This window comes from Peromyscus eremicus, chromosome 8a (genome assembly GCF_949786415.1).
Source record: "Peromyscus eremicus chromosome 8a, PerEre_H2_v1, whole genome shotgun sequence".
NCBI classification, from domain to species: domain Eukaryota; kingdom Metazoa; phylum Chordata; class Mammalia; order Rodentia; family Cricetidae; genus Peromyscus; species Peromyscus eremicus.
The window spans coordinates 83,408,999-83,427,740 of record NC_081423.1 but is presented as its reverse complement, the minus strand read 5'-3'; the positions used below and the strand labels follow the sequence as shown (position 1 = coordinate 83,427,740).

The following is an 18,742-nucleotide window of genomic DNA, read 5'->3' as shown; positions in this document are numbered from 1 at the left end:
CTCCAGGGGGGAACCTAAGGGAATCATTTCCCACATTCTTTCCTGTTTCACTGCAGTGCCTGTCAGGTGCCCTTCTATGCTCCCGCAGCATCCTGGGCACACGTCCATCACGGTGTCTGCCTCCCGACTGTCTCCCTACCTTGTTTGGAAGATCCTTAAAGGCAAGAACTACTTTTCTCCTCTCCATTTCCATAGCACTAAACCTAGGGCCTGACACACGTGACTGTGCAGATGGGTGGGTGGGAGGGAACGAGTTGATAAAAGCGGCTGGTGAGAAGACAGAGCAGGGAGAGGGCCGCTGACCCTCGCTGAACGGTGACAGCCTTCCAAGATCTCCCAGATATCAAGTAGCCTGGGTCTGGTTTGGGCCTGGACTAAGTGTCTCCTAGGCGAGGGCACACTTGCCCTGCCTGGAATAAACACGTGTCTACCTCCAAGCCATGTGGGGGTTACAGAAGTAGGCTGCACTACTTTCTAAGAGTCTGTTTTGTTTGAAATCATTACATAAATGTCAGGTACCTCACAAATGTCAGTCTGGCTGTGCAGAATCAATGCCGGACAAAGACAAAAGCTTTGACTGGCAGAAGCCAGAGAGAGAATTAATTCCCTGAGTGTGGTCGGTGGCAGGGAGCGGGAAGACCAGATCACAGTCTGTCTTCTCATTTGTCCACCTCCCAGGGGCTCGGCTGTAAATGAGGACATTGGCACTAGACAGCCGACTAGAACATTCTGCTGCTGCTGAAGGAACGGGTACATAACCAGGTAGACATTTGGAAAGCAGTACTGTTGGAGGCGGTGATACCGGGAGAGGGCCAGGCTCCATAGCAACATGGAATCCTACTCATCCCCCCTCAACCATGCCAGGCAGCTTAGCCAGCGACTCTGCACAGACACCTGGTCCAGGAGTGATGCTTGTGATTGATGCAGGCAAGGGAGCCTCGCTAGCCATCAGGGAGAACACCACTGCCTGTGTTGACACAGGACAGCAAAGGCTTTCCCACAGCCATGCACTGCCCCTTGGAGAAACCAGGAGAGGGAAGAGAATGGTTCGTAAGTACAGGCATGTTAGAGAGAAGTTTGGGGAAAGATGCAAACAGTGCGGGGAGGCCTTGTCAAACCTGTCTCAAAATCTGGTATGGGTGAATGAAGTACTGCCGAGCTACAAGGCCTGGTACTCTAGATGTGGCCTGAACATTTAGCTTTCTTTCCATTCGATTATTCTGTATGCACTTAACATATGAAAGCCTTTCATGCAGATGGATTCCTTTTCCCTGAATGTACCCGAGAGGCAAAGCTCGTTTTGAAAGTGGGTCACTTCCCAGCCAGGTCGTGTAAAGCTACAACTGACTCCGACCGAGCAAAGGGTCTTGTGGCCCAAGCTGAAGCGCCACCAAGCTGATGGGGGCAGCAGGAAGAGGCTGGCTGCGTCTCAGACAGAGAGGAAGGGTCAGCTTTGCTTGCAAGCACTCAGAGGAGCAGGGTGGGGACCACCACCCCCGGTGGCAGAGCAACCATCACGTCACAGGAAAGGAAGTGGAGACCTGTGGGACTCAACCCTGTGGGCAGTGACTTCAAGAATGCCAGTTACAGACATTACTTGCGGCTTCTTCCAAGCCAGTTTCAGAGGTGTTAGATCAGCAGTCAACAACACAAGGACAGAGGGGACCGACAGGAGATGCAGTTGATGGAGATGAACTGTTTCACAATGCAGGCTCACAGATTGGTTAGAAATGGCCAACGAGATGCAGGATGCATGGCGTCATGTGTGTGGCCCCAGGGTGTGGTGGGGTTGGCAGAGTGAGCACAGGATGGGAAAAGAGAAGCCCCAGATAGACACAAAGGCTTTGGTCTTACCACTTCGTCCTCGGTAGGCTTGAAAATACAAATTCACACTTAGTGGGAAGCTGTACCGCACACAAGGTCACAAGCTACGAGCACGTACGTACTACTGACTGCTTTGGGAGAGGATGGCTAATGGGGATGAGGTGCTGGAGGCACTCTTCCTTAGCATACACGCAAAGGGAAATCACAGAATTAAGATACATATTTTTAAAGGCACCCCAACACTTGCAATTTAAAAAAAACACACACAAAAAAAATCAAAAAACATAGTCAAAGTGGCTAGACTGAAAAACGCAGCCTGGGTCCCTCACTGCTATTTTATTTGCTTTAAAAATAATATAATGAACAGGTGAGAGCCAGGAGTGCTCAGGCAAGGAGAGTAAATTTTAAATAGCTGAAATTTAAATTGGAAGTAGGAAATTGAAATTGAAAAGGAAAGGCTAGCCTGGCCTGATTCCTTTCCACTCTCACTCTAAAAAGAAGCAGGTAACAATGTTTAAAACGTCTTAAAAAAACAACCCCCCCTGGATCAAGAACACATCGATGGGGTAGGCCTCAAAACAAAACACTGAGTGCAGCTGGTAAGCAGTGTGATTGAGGATTCTTGGGAGGATCGAAGGATGAAGAAGATATCCTAAAGGCTCCCATCTTTCTGGTAACAAGAGGTGGGATGCTGGGTACTGCCCGGGAGGAGGAGAGCAGTTAGTAACTGAGGTCACGTGCAGCGCACCACAGAGCGGCGGGACTCAAGAGGAGCAGAGAAAGCTGCGTGGTTCTGTGGCTGCCCCTGGAGGTTAGAGCAGGTCTCACAGGGCAAGCTGTGGTACCCTAAGCAGGCCTGACAGTGACCAATCATTAGTAGTTTTATTTTTCAAGGAGATGATTGATAAGCCTCTTAGAAAACAAGACTGGAGCTGCCCAAGGTAGGAGAGGAAGCCCACACCACTGGCTCTTACCTCTTCTGCGTCCTCTGAATGGGTGGAGAGCTGGTCATGCTGAATAATCTCAGCATCCTCCTCTGTCGGTCCGTTGCCCACCCTGATCCCACCAAAGTTGAGAGTTCCCTACACAGATGAACAGAAAGAGTAGTATTTGCCTGGGCTTTAATGTGGCACTCTGTGAGGTGGGGAAGGGCGATGGTTAGTACATATAATCCTCAGAAAGGCATAATACATCCTAACAACAAAAGCAACATCCACTGATTGAACAAGCTAAGTAAAAAACGAGTAACTGTCCCACCCCAACCACCACTGCTATGGCCCCCACGAGTGGCAGCCTGCGTTTACCACCTCATCTGGCGACACCAAGACAAAGCAACCTTGCCTTGGCCAATGCTAACGAGTGCTGCTTGAGAAGCTAAACACGAGCACACCCCCATAACAAACGCAGCCTGGTCTGTACAGTCTGCAAGCGCCTAAGTGCTGCTGGAACTGAAGGTTAGACTTTCCATGTAGGGTGTGGGGGACAGATGACAGCCAATGACATGATGAGTATACCCTGATCCGACATGCTTTCAACAGGAGCCCAAGGGTTCCAGCAACCTCTACCAGAAATGCACCAGGTCTGTCTAGGAACAAAGGACTCCCCAGGTCAGGGAAGAAAAAAACAACACCCTAACAGACACTCATTTGTGGCGAAAGAATACTGAATTTTAAAAATGTAAAATGAACCAGAGACCCCCTTTCCACCAGAGGGTTCTGGGCGGGGCAAAGGGGACTCAGGAAGCAGCCCCTGAACTACTGCCTATGGGTTCTACCAATTCAAAGCTGAGGGCTGCTTGCCTGCAACTGGAGCTTTCCAGAAAGCTTGAACAGCGTGTAAACAGGGCTGGAACGTCCCTGTGGTCTCCCTCCTCAGCTTCACCCTTTGGCGCCCCCCCTTTTTTTTTTACTACAGATCACTGACCAGTTCAGACCCCAGTGTTTATGTAAGTAGACTCCTCTTCTCTTATAGTGCTGTCCCAAGGCTGGCCACAGAAACAGGAAGAACACTTTGGAAACTACCTTTGCTTTCTTTTTCTGTTTTTGGTTTTTTGAGAAAAGTGTTTCTTTGTGTAGCCCTGGCTATCCTGAAACTCACTTTGTAGATCAGGCTCGCCTCAAACTCAGAGATCCGCTTGCCTCTGCCTCCTGAGTACTGGGACTAAAGGCGTGCGCCACCACTTCCAGCTGGAAGTTCCGTTTCCAATAAATTTTCAAATGCTGTCCCCGGGAAGTATATACTTAGTAGGTCTGGAGTGGGGTACAGAAAGGCATTGCTGAAAATGGTATAATCATTGTGAAGGGTACACCAAAATACAAAACACACTGCACCCATGGACATTCAACAGTCCCATTGCTAGGGCATCTATATTTACAAAATCCATTAAGAGACATATGCATTGGGATATTCTCTGCATTACTATTTATAATAGCAAAGAATTGGAACAAGTACCACATTCATTATCAACAGTGATTACATAATTTCAGCTTATCCAGTGGATTCTAGGGAATGCTGGGCACCATAAAAAGACTGGGGACTACTATGAAAACAACCTCTAAGATACATCAAGAGGTGGAAGAGTGATTCAATTTAAAACAGTCCCTGATATCTCTCTCTCTCCTTCTAGGTATGCATACACGTCAACATATGTCCTGACAGATGACAGACATGTACTGAAGGCAGAGCCACTACCTGATAGCAATGCCCTGGAGGGGGAGAGTGGTGGGAAGGGTGCAGATGGCACCTCGAACCTCCAAAGGGAGGACTCTAAGCAGGACAGAGGGCTCAGGGGAGATGTCATTGTATCTTGGCCTGGGTTATACAGGGTAGAGGAGGAAGGCTTCAGAATTCCCCAAACAGGCCATTTCTGAAGGTTTTCCTAGCCAGCAGAAGAAGTGGGAACAGACAAGTTAGACCTCCTAGCCAGACTCTGATGAGTACCCTGCAGAGCACGGGCCACAAGAGCTACAGGGAAGAGATGAGAGACACATCGGCGAAGACCGGAAAGGACAAGCTGAACCGTGCTAACGCCACTCCAGAGACCCCAAGAGGACAAGCTGAACAAAAGTGGGTCTATGCTCTCAGCCCCTGGAGGTCAAAGGTCCTGCTGGGAGGGTGGTCATCCGGACTCTGCTGAGCTGCTCTCCAGAGACAGACTCAGCTACAGAACCAGTGGCTGAGAAGACCCCACAGTGTGGAAGCTTCCGGATGAGCAGGGCTTTGCAGGAGGTCATCATGGAAGATGGTGCCGGCTTTCAAGGCATCAAGACTGCTCAGATGCACCTTACGATGCTGAGACAGCGGCAAGAACACTATGTGGAAAGGAAATCCACAATGGGCAGGATGTGTTCCTCTTGAGAATAATCTCAAACAGCAGGATTAAAGTTCCATCCGGCATAAACATGCATTTTCCTTAAAGGAGCATATGCTAAACAGAGCCATCCCGGCCAGTGAGGTCGAAAATCCAGGATGCTGGACTCCACAGATACGAGTGCATTCTAAGATTCTGGTGAAGAGATGTCTTTTGAGGACAAATGCTCAAATGCTTAACATTCCAAGTGTGGACACTGGATAGAAAGTTAGTATCAGAGGAGGGGAGGTCCAGACAGGTGGGTTTGGGTGCCATGACAAGTGTGCAGCATGCAGGAGACACAGGAGAGGGAAGGGCTCAGAAAAACGGCCGAGGACACGAGGGAAAGAGGTACAGGCCTTCTCTAAAGAAGGCGAGTCACGGCTGGAAACGACCAGAAAGCCAAGGCCAAGTATCCTTTAAAGATGGACCCTCGAGCACAGAGACATCAGTGAGAGCGTCTGAACCCCTCCTGCCTCCATGCTGGAAACTTACCCACACATGGTCACAAAACACAGACACAAAAGTGGATGAGTCGGAAAGCTGCTGTCTTCGAGTAAGACGATGGGACTCGAGGAGAAACAGCAGCCACTTTGCTCCCGAGGGTAGGACTCTACTCACACATCTGATGGGAAACTTAGCAGGCCAATGGTAACGATGATACCTGAATCTATTCCTAAGAGGTGGAAGGCTCCTCTGTCATCGTCTCAGTGAGCAACAAGGCCACACTTCTGGAGAGCACGCGTCCCACGCTCTCAACAGCGTGAAAAAAGAACCCGGCTGCACTGTTTGCCGCCTCTTTAAACAAACATTGGCTCTGTTGGAGTTAATTGACTCACTGTCGCAGCCGACGCTGCCTCTAGTCCCTGCTGGCTCGGGGTTGGGCTGACTGGGGCCTCCACGGGTTGCCCTTCCTGATAGTGAATGGGAGAGAAGAAGAAAGGAGAAGAGAACGAAACGGGGTGGGGGGAGAGGGGAAGGAGAGACGAATGGAGGGCACATGAAAGGATGAGGATGGTCAGAGAAGGGAGAAGGAGGGTCTTGTAACTCAGCTGCTCTCCAACGGGAGGGATCATCTCACAGCCATAGGGATCATGCAACAAGATCTCTCGGGTTTCCCCGGGCAGGTGCAGTTTGTAAGCGTCATTGGATAGCCAGAAATTACACGCAGTATTGAACATTTGGCAAGCTTAACTTTGTGTGTGGGGGTGGTATACACACAGACGTTAAGTAAACACCTGTATGTGCATATGCTGCTTTTTAAAAGAAGAAAAAAAAAAGTCAGTGTGCTTTAAATCAGACCCCTTTCCCAGATGTTTTGATTGCATCATGGTCTCATTTTAAAAAAAAAAACAGTCTTGGTGTCAGTCCTGTGGCTGCCCAGGCAAACCACATGGGCGAGGGCCATCTGCAGCCCTTCTGATCTCGTTTTGGCTGATGCTGCATCTAGACAGGCCCAGGCCTGGACTCTGCATGACCAGGAAAGGTAAAAACATATGACCTATTCACTCCAATCCAGTCACTTGAAGCTGGAATTCAGGTGTCTGAGCAACACATACATAGTTCTCTGACATCGGCAGGCCTGGTGTTCATGCTCGTATGTAACACAAACGCACTTGAGGAATCCATGCATGTGTGCACCGTTCATTATGTCCTCTGAGGAACAGCCTTGATCTTAAACAAGGAGACCATCTAGTGGCCTTCAGCCATAGAGATATACTCACCAAATGCTTCTTCCGCAGATACTGATGGCGCAGGATCAGCGGCTTAAACAGCAGCATCCAAGGGACACAAAGCATGGCGACCACTATGAGGAAACACTGAATTCCTTTCTGCAAAGCAAGAGACAAGGTTCTTCACACAGTCCCTCAGTCACAGCGTTTCCAACGACAGCACCGATTTTACCCCAAACAATATTTTCTTATTGGTCTGGGGACATTATCTGGTTCTCTAAATAATGAGAAGATGCCTTGACAAACCCAGTAACTGTCCCATAAAATGGGAGTTCTAAATTCTGCCTCCTTTTACTCATCTAATTGTTTGAGACAGGTCCTCATTATGTAGCTCATCCTGACTTGGAATTCACTAGGTAGCCCAGGCTTGCCCAGATCTCTGGCCCCTCCCGCCTCAGCCTTCTGAGTGCTGGGATCACAGGCCCGTGGCACTCTGCCCTACAAATTCTATCCTTTATAGCACAGAATTATAGTGAGCCATCCCAGTTAAGAGGGACTGGGGAGTGGTTTGACTAGTCGTATGAGCTAAAAGCCATGTATTACAGAACACATTTTTAGGTTTTCTTCAGGTCAGAGTTACATGTGGCTTTGTGACCTGGGCAGCCACCTACAACACCCCTTCTCTGGGGCTGACGTACCTGTCCAGAGTACAGCATTCCATTACCAGACTCTGGGTAGGAGAAGAGGAACATGTTTATGAAGTGGATCAGGAGGCTTGGTGCGTTCTTAGATGAGTGGACATCGTAGGCTGTCCACTTGTAAAAGATAAGGATGACCAGGTAGCCAAATAAGGAGGACATGAAGATTATTTCAGGAATAAAGCCAAAGTAGATATTCAAGGGCTTCTTGAAATAGCTAGGATGGAAAAGAGAAAAATGATATTCAGAGTGACCACGCCTATGGTACTGCTCCACTGATGGAATGCTCCCTCAGCTCTGGAGACGACAGAGACAGTGCCTCCACACTTCTGGGCCTCCAAAGGCTCCGGAACCACCTCCCACCCTCTGAGAAAGTGCCTGGAAGATCTAATATATGGACACAGTTTGCAATTGTGTATGAATTACCCATCAAGGAAGAGGTAAGGGGGTTGGAGAGAGGGCTTGTTAGCTAAGAGCACTGCTACTCTTGCAGATAGAGGACCAAGCACAAATTCCCAGCACCCACTCAGGCAGCTCACAACTTCAGGTGACTCCAGCTCCAGGAGATCTGATGCCTCTGGCTTTGTGGGCACCTACACACATGTACACACCCTCCAAATACACTGAATTCAAAACAAAATTAATATACATTTATCAAAAAGAATTCACTTAGGCTTGGGATTTAGATCCATTGTAGTGTCTGTCTGGTAGGTACAAGGCCTGAGTCAGTCATCAACAACAAAAGAATTCACTAAATCCAACGAAAATTGTTGCATCTTTTTTCAAAGATATTTTTTGCACCTATAAAGCTATGGAACTAATATCAAGTCTCATTTAAGACCACAAGGTTTGTATAATATAGACTGCTTCTACAGTTTAGAATGGGGTCCTGAGTTACTGATTCCTCTCCAAAGGTGTGATGATTTCTTCAGGCAAAAACGTTATCTGAATAACACAGTCTTCTGATGACAGGGACAGAGACTCACATGTGGTTGAAAAGGCTCAGGCTGACTCCAAACAGCATGTGGATGATCCCAAGAATAACAGACATCTTCATCTTGAAGGAGTTGAGGAAGGTCAGTTTATTGGTTGCGATGTTCCAAATCTGTTGAATGCAAGAAAACCAGAAGGTACCACACAAGGGATTCTCAAGTGGGAAAACAATATCCATCTACCTAAAAAATACTCTTTTTATTATGGAAAATTCTAAACAATTTATTCAAATAAAGATAATACCAAAACAAACTTTTATGTCCTATCAGCCAGCTTTGATCATTCCCATCAACTTAAAGACTCACGCCAACCTTGTCTCACTGTGCCCTCTTCCCACTTCCCATACTGCTTTGGGGCAAAGCTGAAACCGCCTAGTGTTTTGCTTACAAACATATTTCAGTACGGCTCTCTAAAAGGTAGGACTTCTTTTAAAAACATGGCTACAATACAGTCCTCACATCATAACAGTATCAACAATGAGACTCTTTGTGTGTGTGCTAGAGACTGAAGTCAGGACTTTATACTTTTTTTTTTGGTTCTTCCAGACAGGGTCTCTTTGTGTATCCTTGGCTGTCCTAGGACTCAATCTGTAGACCAGGCTGGCCTTGAACTCAAAGAGATCCACCTGCCTCTGCCTCCCAAGCACTAGGATTAAAAGTGTGCGCCCAGCTGCTTTATACATCTTGTATATACCAGGCAAGAGCTATACCATCGATCTAAGTCCCCAGCACTACCAATACTCCATCTCCTCCACGTGCAGGGATTACAGATATGTGCCACCATGACTGAACCATGTATTTTTTAAGTATCAGCTGGGGGCTGGAAAGAGGGCTCAGTGGTTTAGAATACTTGTTACTCATCCAGGGGACCTGGGTTCAATTCCCAACACCTATATAGTGATTCACAACCATCTGTAACTCTAGTCCTAGATGATCCAGTGTCTTTTGGCCTCCTCTGGTACCACACACATGTGATGCATAGACACACACACAGGCAAAAGTCCATACACAGAAAAAAATAAAGGCAAAAAAACCAAAGTATAAATAGGTAAGAATTCTTGCTACATTGTCTGGGTTCTTTTTTGTTTTTATGGAGCCATCAAGACACATTGCCCAAATCAAGGGTTCATAAACTGTTTTCACTGGCAACCCCTTTCTGTCTGAGAAATATGATGCTATCCTGGGTAGAAAGGTATATAACATAGGCATGCAAGTCAAACACTCAATGAAAATGAATCACAAACTTAATTTAAAAACAAATTTGGTATAATTTCATCATTTATTAGAGAAAGCAAATTAATACAGAAATGAGTTGGATATGTTTATTTTTACATAGGGAATTAAATCTTAATCTAGGTATGGTGGTACATCCCTGTAATCCCAACACTTAGGAGGTGGAGGTATGAGAATCAGGAGTTCAAGGCTACATTCCACTATATGGTGAGTTTGAGGCTAGCCTGGGCTATGTGAGACTCTGTCTCAAAAAACCCACAAAAGAATTAGATCTTGGCGGACTATTTGCTACTGTCTGATGTAAAGTTTCTTTAACATTTTTCAAACTTGATCAATATTCTAACTTTATAATTATCAACACTAGGATGCTGCTCTGCAGAAGTACATAGAACAAAATTACAGAAGTGCATTAAGGGTCATTGCAAAACTTATTGGAAATTCTGTCTTAATTTCAGGCTAGATTAATTCAATGACTGTTTTCCCCTTTCAAATGAACTCATGGCAAACAATTCAAACATTGTGTGCTGGGGACACAATGTCGTGGTTAGAGTGCTCACCTAGCGTGCCTGAGCCCTGGCTTCCATCCATACTAACACAAAAAATGAAAATAAAACATTCTAATACAACACAACCCAAAGAGACACTAATTTGATACTTATATGTTGAGGAATGATGATAAAAAACATGTTTCCCATAATTATACCATTGTATTTCTATAAGAACAAAAACCTTGTATGTACATTTTTAAAAAACTGTCACTCCTCACCTGACTTTTTTTTTTTTTTTTTTTTTTTTTTTTGAGACAGGGTTTCTCTGTGCAGTTTTGGTGCCTGTCCTGGATCTCACTCTGTAGACCAGGCTGACCTCGAACTCACAGAGATCCTCCTGGCTCTGCCTCCCGAGTGCTGGGAACAAAGGAGTGCACCACCACCGCCTGGCTCTCACCTGACTTTTTGAGGCAGGGTCTCTCACTGATCCTAGCATTCACTGATTCAGCTAGTGGCTGGTTAGTGATCCCCCAAGCTCGGCTGTCTCTGCTCCATAGTGCAGGGGCTATAGGTGTGTGCCAACACACACACACACACACACACACACACACACACACACACACACACGCCCCACTGTTATGTGGGTGCTGAGATCTGAACTCAGGCCCTCACAACAAGTACTTTAGTGACTGAGCATCTCCTCAGCTCCAATTTTAATTTTTAGTATTTAGTTTTTAGAGTTTTGTTTTGTTGTTTCTTTTGGACAGGGTTTCACTACATAGCCTGAGCTGGCCCCATACATGGGGTGATCTGACTACCTCAGTCCCCCAAGTGCCGAGATTCTAGGTGTGTATTTAGTTAGCCTCACCTTAAACCTCTCATTTCAAGATCAGTTAAAAACTTCAAAGCTGAGGCAGGAAGATTAAAAAACTGCAAGTCCTGCTTAAGCTAGAGTGAGTTCAAAGACAGCCTGATGAGAACATATCTCAAAATGGGAAAAACAGTAAACTGAAGGCTGGCATACAGCTCCAGAGGCAGAGCATCTGTCCAGCCTGCATAAGGCCTTCAGTTCCATTCTTAGACTCATGAAAAGCAATCTTTGGGGAAAGCCACATGTAGGCAAGACGCACACTTACCGGATCAATGCCAAATGGGTACGGTCCACCAAAAACTCCAGGGATAGCTGGGTTCAGCTGGAGAACAGAGCTCCCCAGAAGTGTCTCTTCCCTGTGGTGTTAAAGGAAGCCACATTTACTTTTGATTAAGAAAAGGAAACTACTAGGTCTAAAAACTGGGCACAAAAGAAATGACTACAGGGCTGGAGAGATGGCTCAGTGGTTAAGAACACTGGCTGCTATTCCAGGAGACCCAGGTTCAATTCCCAGTGCCCACATGGCATCTCACAACTGTCTGTAACTCCAGTTCCAGGAGATCTGACACCCTCACACCAATGCACATAAAATAAAAAGTTAAAAAATTATTAAAAAAAAAAAAAGAAAAGAAAGAAAGAAAAGAAATAACTACAGCTATCACGGCTCGGGAGATGGCTCAGCAGGGAGTGTGCTTGCCTGGCAAGCATGAGGTCTTTACATCCCCAGAACCTGCATAAGAGCCAGGCAGGTATAGCGGCCCTTAGGGGAAATGGGGAGGTGGAGACAAAGAAGCTGGCTGGCAGCTCCAGGCTTAGGAGGAGACCTGGAAGTCTCACTGTGGGAAGAGATGAGTTAGAAAGACAAGTGCCAACTGAAAACACACACACACATCTCCACACAACTGAACACACACACACACACACAAAAGCATCTCCACACAACTGAACACACACACACATGCATCTCCACACAACTGAACACACATGCACATAAATCTCCATACAACTGAACACACATGCACAAGCATCTACACACAACCAAACACACATACACACACATGCATCTCCACACAACCGAACACACACACGTGTAAAAAGGAGGAATTAATAGCCAAGAACAAATGGAAATCAAAGACAAAGTAAGCACTAATATATAACTAAGGGGGTAATTTAGGTAACTTGCTTTTAATTTACAAACAAATAAATAGGTTTTTACATTAATTTATAGGCTCAGATCCTTGATACTTGCTGAACAAATCATAGAGCCCTTCACAAACTGGAGCATAAACCAGAGGAGACAACACATCCTTCTGAAACAGACATTTTCAAGTTCTTCTACAGGGCTGCTAGTTTACTGCCTGCCCTGCAAGTCGGAGCTGAATATACAAGGAATTGGCTTTGATTTTTGGTTTCTGCAACTTACGTCCAGTTCCCTAGAGTGAACATTGGCCGTACACTCCATGATGACCCGAAGATATTCAGAGACTTGGAAAAACAATCATTGTAGATGAGACCAGTGTAGATGGAGAATAGTCCCATCAGAAGAATAATATACCGACCGCTGAACACAGTGCTAAACATCTGGAGCCAGAGGAAAGGAGGTTCAAGAATAAGTGTGGCAGCTTCCGTTGCAACAATGTTACTTATGATATACCGCCCATGCACCAGCCCACCCTATGCTGGCTCCGAAAACTTGAACTATAAACATAAGGCTAAAACAGCTGGGGAGCTGCTCAATGGCAGGGCACTTGCCTAATCCCTGTGAGGTCTAAGGGTCAACTCCCACAACCACAAAGGAAATAAGAAGAATGCTAAAATAAATTCACTTGTACGGCGCATGGCCTCTTTGATATTCAAACAATTTTTATTCCCTTTTTGTAAACTCATGAACCTTTAGATCATTACTTTCATCATGAATGCTTGAGATATTACACAATTCAGTCCAGTATAGGAGCTGCTGAAACGGTACCTCGTTCTCATTCTTCTGGGAGAGGATCCGGCTCTCCCTCAACACCATCCACACTGCAAACAGGGTCATCAAAATGCCGTGCCCAAAATCTCCAAACATCACAGCAAACAGAAAAGGAAAAGTGATGATGGTGTACGGAGCTATAAGAAACCGGAGAGAAAACCATGAGCTACATAAAAGCACGAGTCCTCACATGCCTCATTCTTGTCTGGACTCTGAGGTCAACATGGGTGGCGTACTCCTCCAGGCTGGATGAATGGATTTTTCTCTCAGGGGACTCTGTCACATGGGATCCACACCCTCACAGAGCAGCTGATGGGCTGCGTGCTACAGCTGATACTTTATACTATGAGGATGACAGGAGACAGAGGGGTCCTAACAACATTAGGTTGTTGTTCAAGACCGGTACATCCTCCGGCCTCAGGACTCTACTCTGGGCTAGGCCAGCTGTCATCTCTGTCAGCAACACTTTCTGAGCTGAGAAAGCCCTCAGGCAACGGGGGTGGGGTGGGGGTGGGGGAGCCTGGAACCAGAGCAAAACAGGTACAATAGCGAATGCTCAGACTCTTGATTAATAATTAACTGAACACAGGAGAAACCTGACCTGTGTTGAAAACAGTTCCTATTGCTCTACTTTCTGTCCTAGCCTAAAGTAAAGAGAGGGAAACCAAGAAATCATTCTAGAATATAAGACATCTTTAAAAAAAAAAAAAAAAAAAGGCATTTTGTTTAAGCAATTCCTCCAAAGCCAAGTGATATTGGTTTGATTTTTTGAGACAGGTCTTACTATGTAGCTCTGTCTGGTTTAGAATTCACTATGTAGATCAGGCTGGACTTGAACTCAGAGATTCACCTGCCTGTACCTCCCAAGCAATGGGATTAAAGGTATGTACCAGACCAGTGAACATTTTTATTGCTATTTTGAGAGGCCAAGTATTTGGTAACTCTGAGGACGCAGACAAGAACCCAATAAGAAGTTCTTAGTGAACATTATTCAGTGACGGACCTGCCTATATCTAATGGGCACATTTTGCAGGAAGTGCACACTAGCTGGGATCTGGACATCTCTAAAGCAGCTGTCCAACAGAATTATTAGCAAGACAGTGGTGGCACACACCTTTAATCCCAGCACTCGGGAGGCAGAGGCAGGCGGATCTCTGTGAGTTCGAGGCCAGCCTGGTCTACAGAGTGAGATCCAGGACAGCCAGGGCTACACAGAGTAACCTTGTCTTGAAAAACCAAAAAACCAAAAAACAAAACAAAACAAAAAAACAACAAAAAGAAAAGAGTGAAATATGGTGATATATGGCCTTTAATCCTAGCACTAGGAAGGAGATGCAGGCAGATCTCTTGAGTTGGAAGCCAACCTGGTTTACAAAGCAAGTTCCAGACCACCCAGAGATATACGATGAGACCTTGTCTCAAAACAAAACAACTAAAAAAAAAAAAATTAAAATATTAAAAGAATCATACAAAGTAGGCATGTCCAACCTTTTGACACTGTGACACAATGCTGTCATTTACAAACTATATTAGAGAACTACACAATTAAGTTAACAAAAAAATTGTAAAACAAAACAAAACAAAACAAAAACCCTCAAAACATTAAGTAAGTTTGTGATTTTGTGCTGAGTTGCATTCATAGTTATCCTGGGGCACATGAAGCCTGTAGGCTGAGGACACCTGCTAGGGGGAAGGAGCAATGTTTTTACCTGGGTTTATCTCTCGGTAAGTCCCAATCCCATAAGCATCTACGATGTTCTGGAAGCCATGTGTGAACTTGTTGGTTTTGTTGTACGTCGGGGGAGTCTGGTTGGTCTGCATCCTGTTCAGAATGGAGGGGACAGTAGAACCGCTGTGTTCCTAGGAAACATCAGCAACACGTCAAAATGAGGTGTCCTGTGGCTATGTGGGTGTGCATATGTATCACAAGTCAAACCTAAAGTCCACCTAAAACTTAATTCTTCGCCTACATTTCAATTAACCTAACAAAAATCAAGATTGTTTTTTGTCTTTCTCAGTCTGGAACGATGGGCTAGATCTAAAATTGACAACAGAAGGTTTCAATGAAGTCTTGGAGGCAGGCATAACAGCGCATGCCTGGGTCCCTGGTGCTCCAGGAGGCAGAGGCAGGAGGACTGGGAGTCAAGGCCAACCTGAGCTACGCAGTGAGAAATGGCTTCAGCAATTGAAAACAGGAAAAAACAAAGCAAACAGACTGGATATCTGCAGGCAAAATAAATAAATAAATAAAAAGTGGGCTCTAATTAAGTCTTAGAAAGTACATTATTAGGGTGAAAAAACTTGAAGCCAGGCAGTGGCACACTCAGGAGGCTGAGGAAGATGGGTCACGTAATTCAAGAGTTCAAGACCAGAGAAAGCAGAACAACTCGGCCTCTCTTCCCCACCCACTCTTCATTCCCTCAGGCCTGCGGCTCAGCTAAGATACCCATGAAGCGACTGGGTAGACACCAGCTCTGCCTCTGCCCACCCAGTAACACTGCAGGGCTCCGGGGGATTCCTTTCTCTCTCTAGGATCTCCTCTGAGGTCTCAGTGCCTCCACTCTTGCTAACCCTCCGATTTCTTTAGTTTAGCTCCAATGTCTGCTTGATATTTCCTCACAGATTTCTGTGCAGGGCCTCAATGTGACTGCAGCTCGACCCTGCCGTCCTTCCCACTAAGAAGTTCCTCCTGCTGGGCTCTGATTTCCAGGAACGTTAATCCTCAGATACACACAGCCTGGTGCCTCAGGAACATGATTATTTTTTGTTTCTGTGCTTTATTAAAAAATGAGGACATGTACTCCAGAATGCCTCCCAAATTCATCGTGTTTTCTCAAGTCCTGCCATCAGCCCTCATCAGTGACTACTCTGTGATCACGGTAGCCTCGTGACTGGCCACCCACTCTTGGGATTTCTCTGCTGAACGTATTTTCAAACATGCTTTAATCACAGCTACATAACCCACTGCCTCTCTAACCTCCCAGAATAAGTTTTCAACCCTGTAACCTTTGATAAAATCATTCATAACTGGCTTCAATCGATGTGATACACTTTTAGCTGCTGCTCTTTCAGTGAAACCATTATAAACCCTGTTCTTGCCTAACATCATGCACTACTGAGCTGTACTTCTAGCCTTTATCTGTGTGTTTTCCTTTTGTTTTGTAAGGTTTTGTTTGTTGAGATAAGGTCTCATGTAGCCCAGGCTGGTCTCACTTACTATACAGCCACAGATGACCTTGAACTCCTGATCCCCTTGCTGTTACTTCCCAAGTGCTGGAATTACAAGGATATGCTACCATATCTGGCTTATGCAGAGCTGTAGATTAAACCAGGGCCTTGTAGTCAGAAGTAATGGCATACATCTTTAATCCCAGCACCCAAAAGGCAAGCAGATGTCTGAGTTTGAGGCCAGCCTGGTCTAGAGTTCCAAGACAGCAAGGGCTACACAGAGAACCCTGTCTCAAAAACAAAACACACAAATGAAAATACCAGGGCTTCATGCATATAAGGCAAGCAGTCTCCCAGGTCAGCTGCTTCCCTAGCCTTGTCCATAAAGGTTTTCTGCTCATCTAACCACCATACCAACTCAAGTCGCTGGTCACAAGTCACCTTTCTATTGTTGGCTCATTTGTTTGCAGCTCTAGGGACAGAACCCAGGGCCTCACACATGCCAAACAAATGCTCTACTGTTGAGTGACACCCCTTGTTCCACCAAACTCCACTTTTTCTTGAAGCATTTTCTGGTCACATTACTTAGAAAAGCTCCACCCTTCCTCTACATATATCTCCCACTTGTAAGGTACTTCAGGCATAGCTTGTATACCTGTGTGTGTGTGTGTGTGTGTGTGTGTGTGTGTGTGTGTATACGTATATGTATATATGTATATACCCCTCCCTGGCTTAGGTCAGTGACTTAGAAAATGGCTGCTCTAACTATCAAGCAGAAGCAGCTGATCAAAGAGTGAGTCAGGAAGCTGATGCTCTGGCATGGTCTGCCCTGAGGAGTCACAGCCATGACCAAATCCCTTCACACTACTGAGCTGCAGTTCCCCCTCTGTAAAATAAGGTCGGTCCTCCAGGCAACAGACAGCGTACTCTCAGGGTATAAGAACACACTAAGAACTCTGAAAGCAAAAATGTCATTAATACGAAGTTGGTTAAGAGGAGGCTCTCCTCCTGCCCACCAGATTCGTTCTCGCTAAGGACTCACCGTGCCTCTTCTAAGCGCAAACTGGATGGAGTCCAGGTCAGTGACAGGGCACCAGACCTCCGCAATCAGGCACTTCTGGGTCACGTCTATGTTGCACAGGTTCAGGGTGTGGTAGATGGCCTTCATCTTCCGCACCTTGATGAACCAGACCCGGATGTTCTTAGCAGCTGCCTGCAGAACCCTCTGGCGGTGGTCCTCTGTTTGATTTAGAACCTTCCAGGAGGAGAGGAAATAGGGAAGGGATCTTTCTAACACAAGTCTTCCTTCATAGGATAGGATGGCAAAGTGGTACCTCTTGCTTTCTCCCCCCACCCCCGCCTTTTTTTTTTTTTTTGAGGCAGGGTTTGTCTGTTTAGTCCTGGCTGTCCTGGAACTCACTCTGTAGACCAGGCTGGTCTTGAACTCACAGAGATCTGCTCCTGCCTCCCAAGTGCTGAGATTAAAGTCGTGCATCACCATGCTCGGCTGTGGCATCACTTTCTAAAAAGGGTTGCCAGAAAACAGCCTTATTCTTCCTCAGCAAGATGTATTATTTGGGGGTTTGTGCATTTAGGGTAGTGGGGGGCAGTCAAATTACAAGAAATGTGAATTCTTACAGTGCTAGGGATGGGACTCAGAGCCTGGTACATGCTATCCAAGCATGCTACCACTGAATTATGTCTCCAGCTCAAGAAATTTGAGTTCTGGAGCTAGAACATAGCTCTGTAGTAGAAGAATCTGCCTGCATGCATAAGACCCCAGGTTCAATTCCTAGCAGCACCACCAAAAAAAAAAAAAAAAAAAGAAGAAAGAAAAGAAAAGAAGGAAGGAAAATGAGTATCTTAAAGGAGCCAGCAACATTTCGAGCTGGTGGGTCATTTACAGTGGGAGCTGGAGGGAAAATGAGAAAGGAATTGAAATGGGAGCCCTCACATATCTGCTCTGTGACAATATCACTGCTACAAAGAACTGCCGTGGGACGAGGTGTGCTCATTAACGTTTTGAGGAAAACAAACAACTGCTCCACTGTTTCTTCCAAAAAGTAACAAGCAGCTGGGCGTGGTGGCGCATGCCTTTAATCCCAGCACTGGGGAGGCAGAGGCAGGTGCTGTGGGATGTATGGCAAATGTGTTGCTGATTAATCAATAAAACACTGATTGGCCGTTGGCTAGGCAGTAAGTATAGGCGGGGCAAGGAGGAGAATAAAGCTGGGAAGTGGAAGGCTGAGTCAGAGAGTCACTGCCAGCCGCCACCATGACAAGCTGCATATGAAGATCCTGGTAAGCCACGAGCCATGTGGCAAGGGATAGATTTATGGAAATGAATTAATTTAAACTGTAAGAACAGTTAGCAAGAAGCCTGCCATGGCCATACAGTTTGTAACCAATATAAGTCTCTGTGTTTACTTGGTCGCGTCTGAGTGGCTGTGGGACTGGCAGGTGAGAGAGATTTG

At 45.9% G+C, this 18,742-nt stretch overlaps 1 protein-coding gene across 5 annotated transcripts in view; it reads right to left on the bottom strand.

Annotated features, from left to right (window-relative positions):
• Positions 1-18,742, bottom strand: part of Atp6v0a1 (ATPase H+ transporting V0 subunit a1) — a 53,148-nt gene that overhangs the window by 13,471 nt on the left and 20,935 nt on the right. For 4 of the 5 annotated variants that reach the window (XM_059271807.1, XM_059271810.1, XM_059271808.1 and 1 more), the window contains exons 9-17: positions 17,311-17,523; positions 14,810-14,960; positions 13,098-13,237; positions 12,552-12,709; positions 11,394-11,484; positions 8,531-8,649; positions 7,545-7,761; positions 6,898-7,005; positions 2,799-2,906 (exon numbers count right to left, since the gene is read on the bottom strand). In XM_059271807.1, coding sequence (XP_059127790.1) covers positions 2,799-2,906; positions 6,898-7,005; positions 7,545-7,761; positions 8,531-8,649; positions 11,394-11,484; positions 12,552-12,709; positions 13,098-13,237; positions 14,810-14,960; positions 17,311-17,523 — 1,305 coding nt within the window. Of the gene's footprint in view, positions 1-2,798; positions 2,907-6,012; positions 6,088-6,897; positions 7,006-7,544; positions 7,762-8,530; positions 8,650-11,393; positions 11,485-12,551; positions 12,710-13,097; positions 13,238-14,809; positions 14,961-17,310; positions 17,524-18,742 lie in introns of all 5 variants that reach the window. The other variant, XM_059271809.1, reaches the window with a different exon arrangement.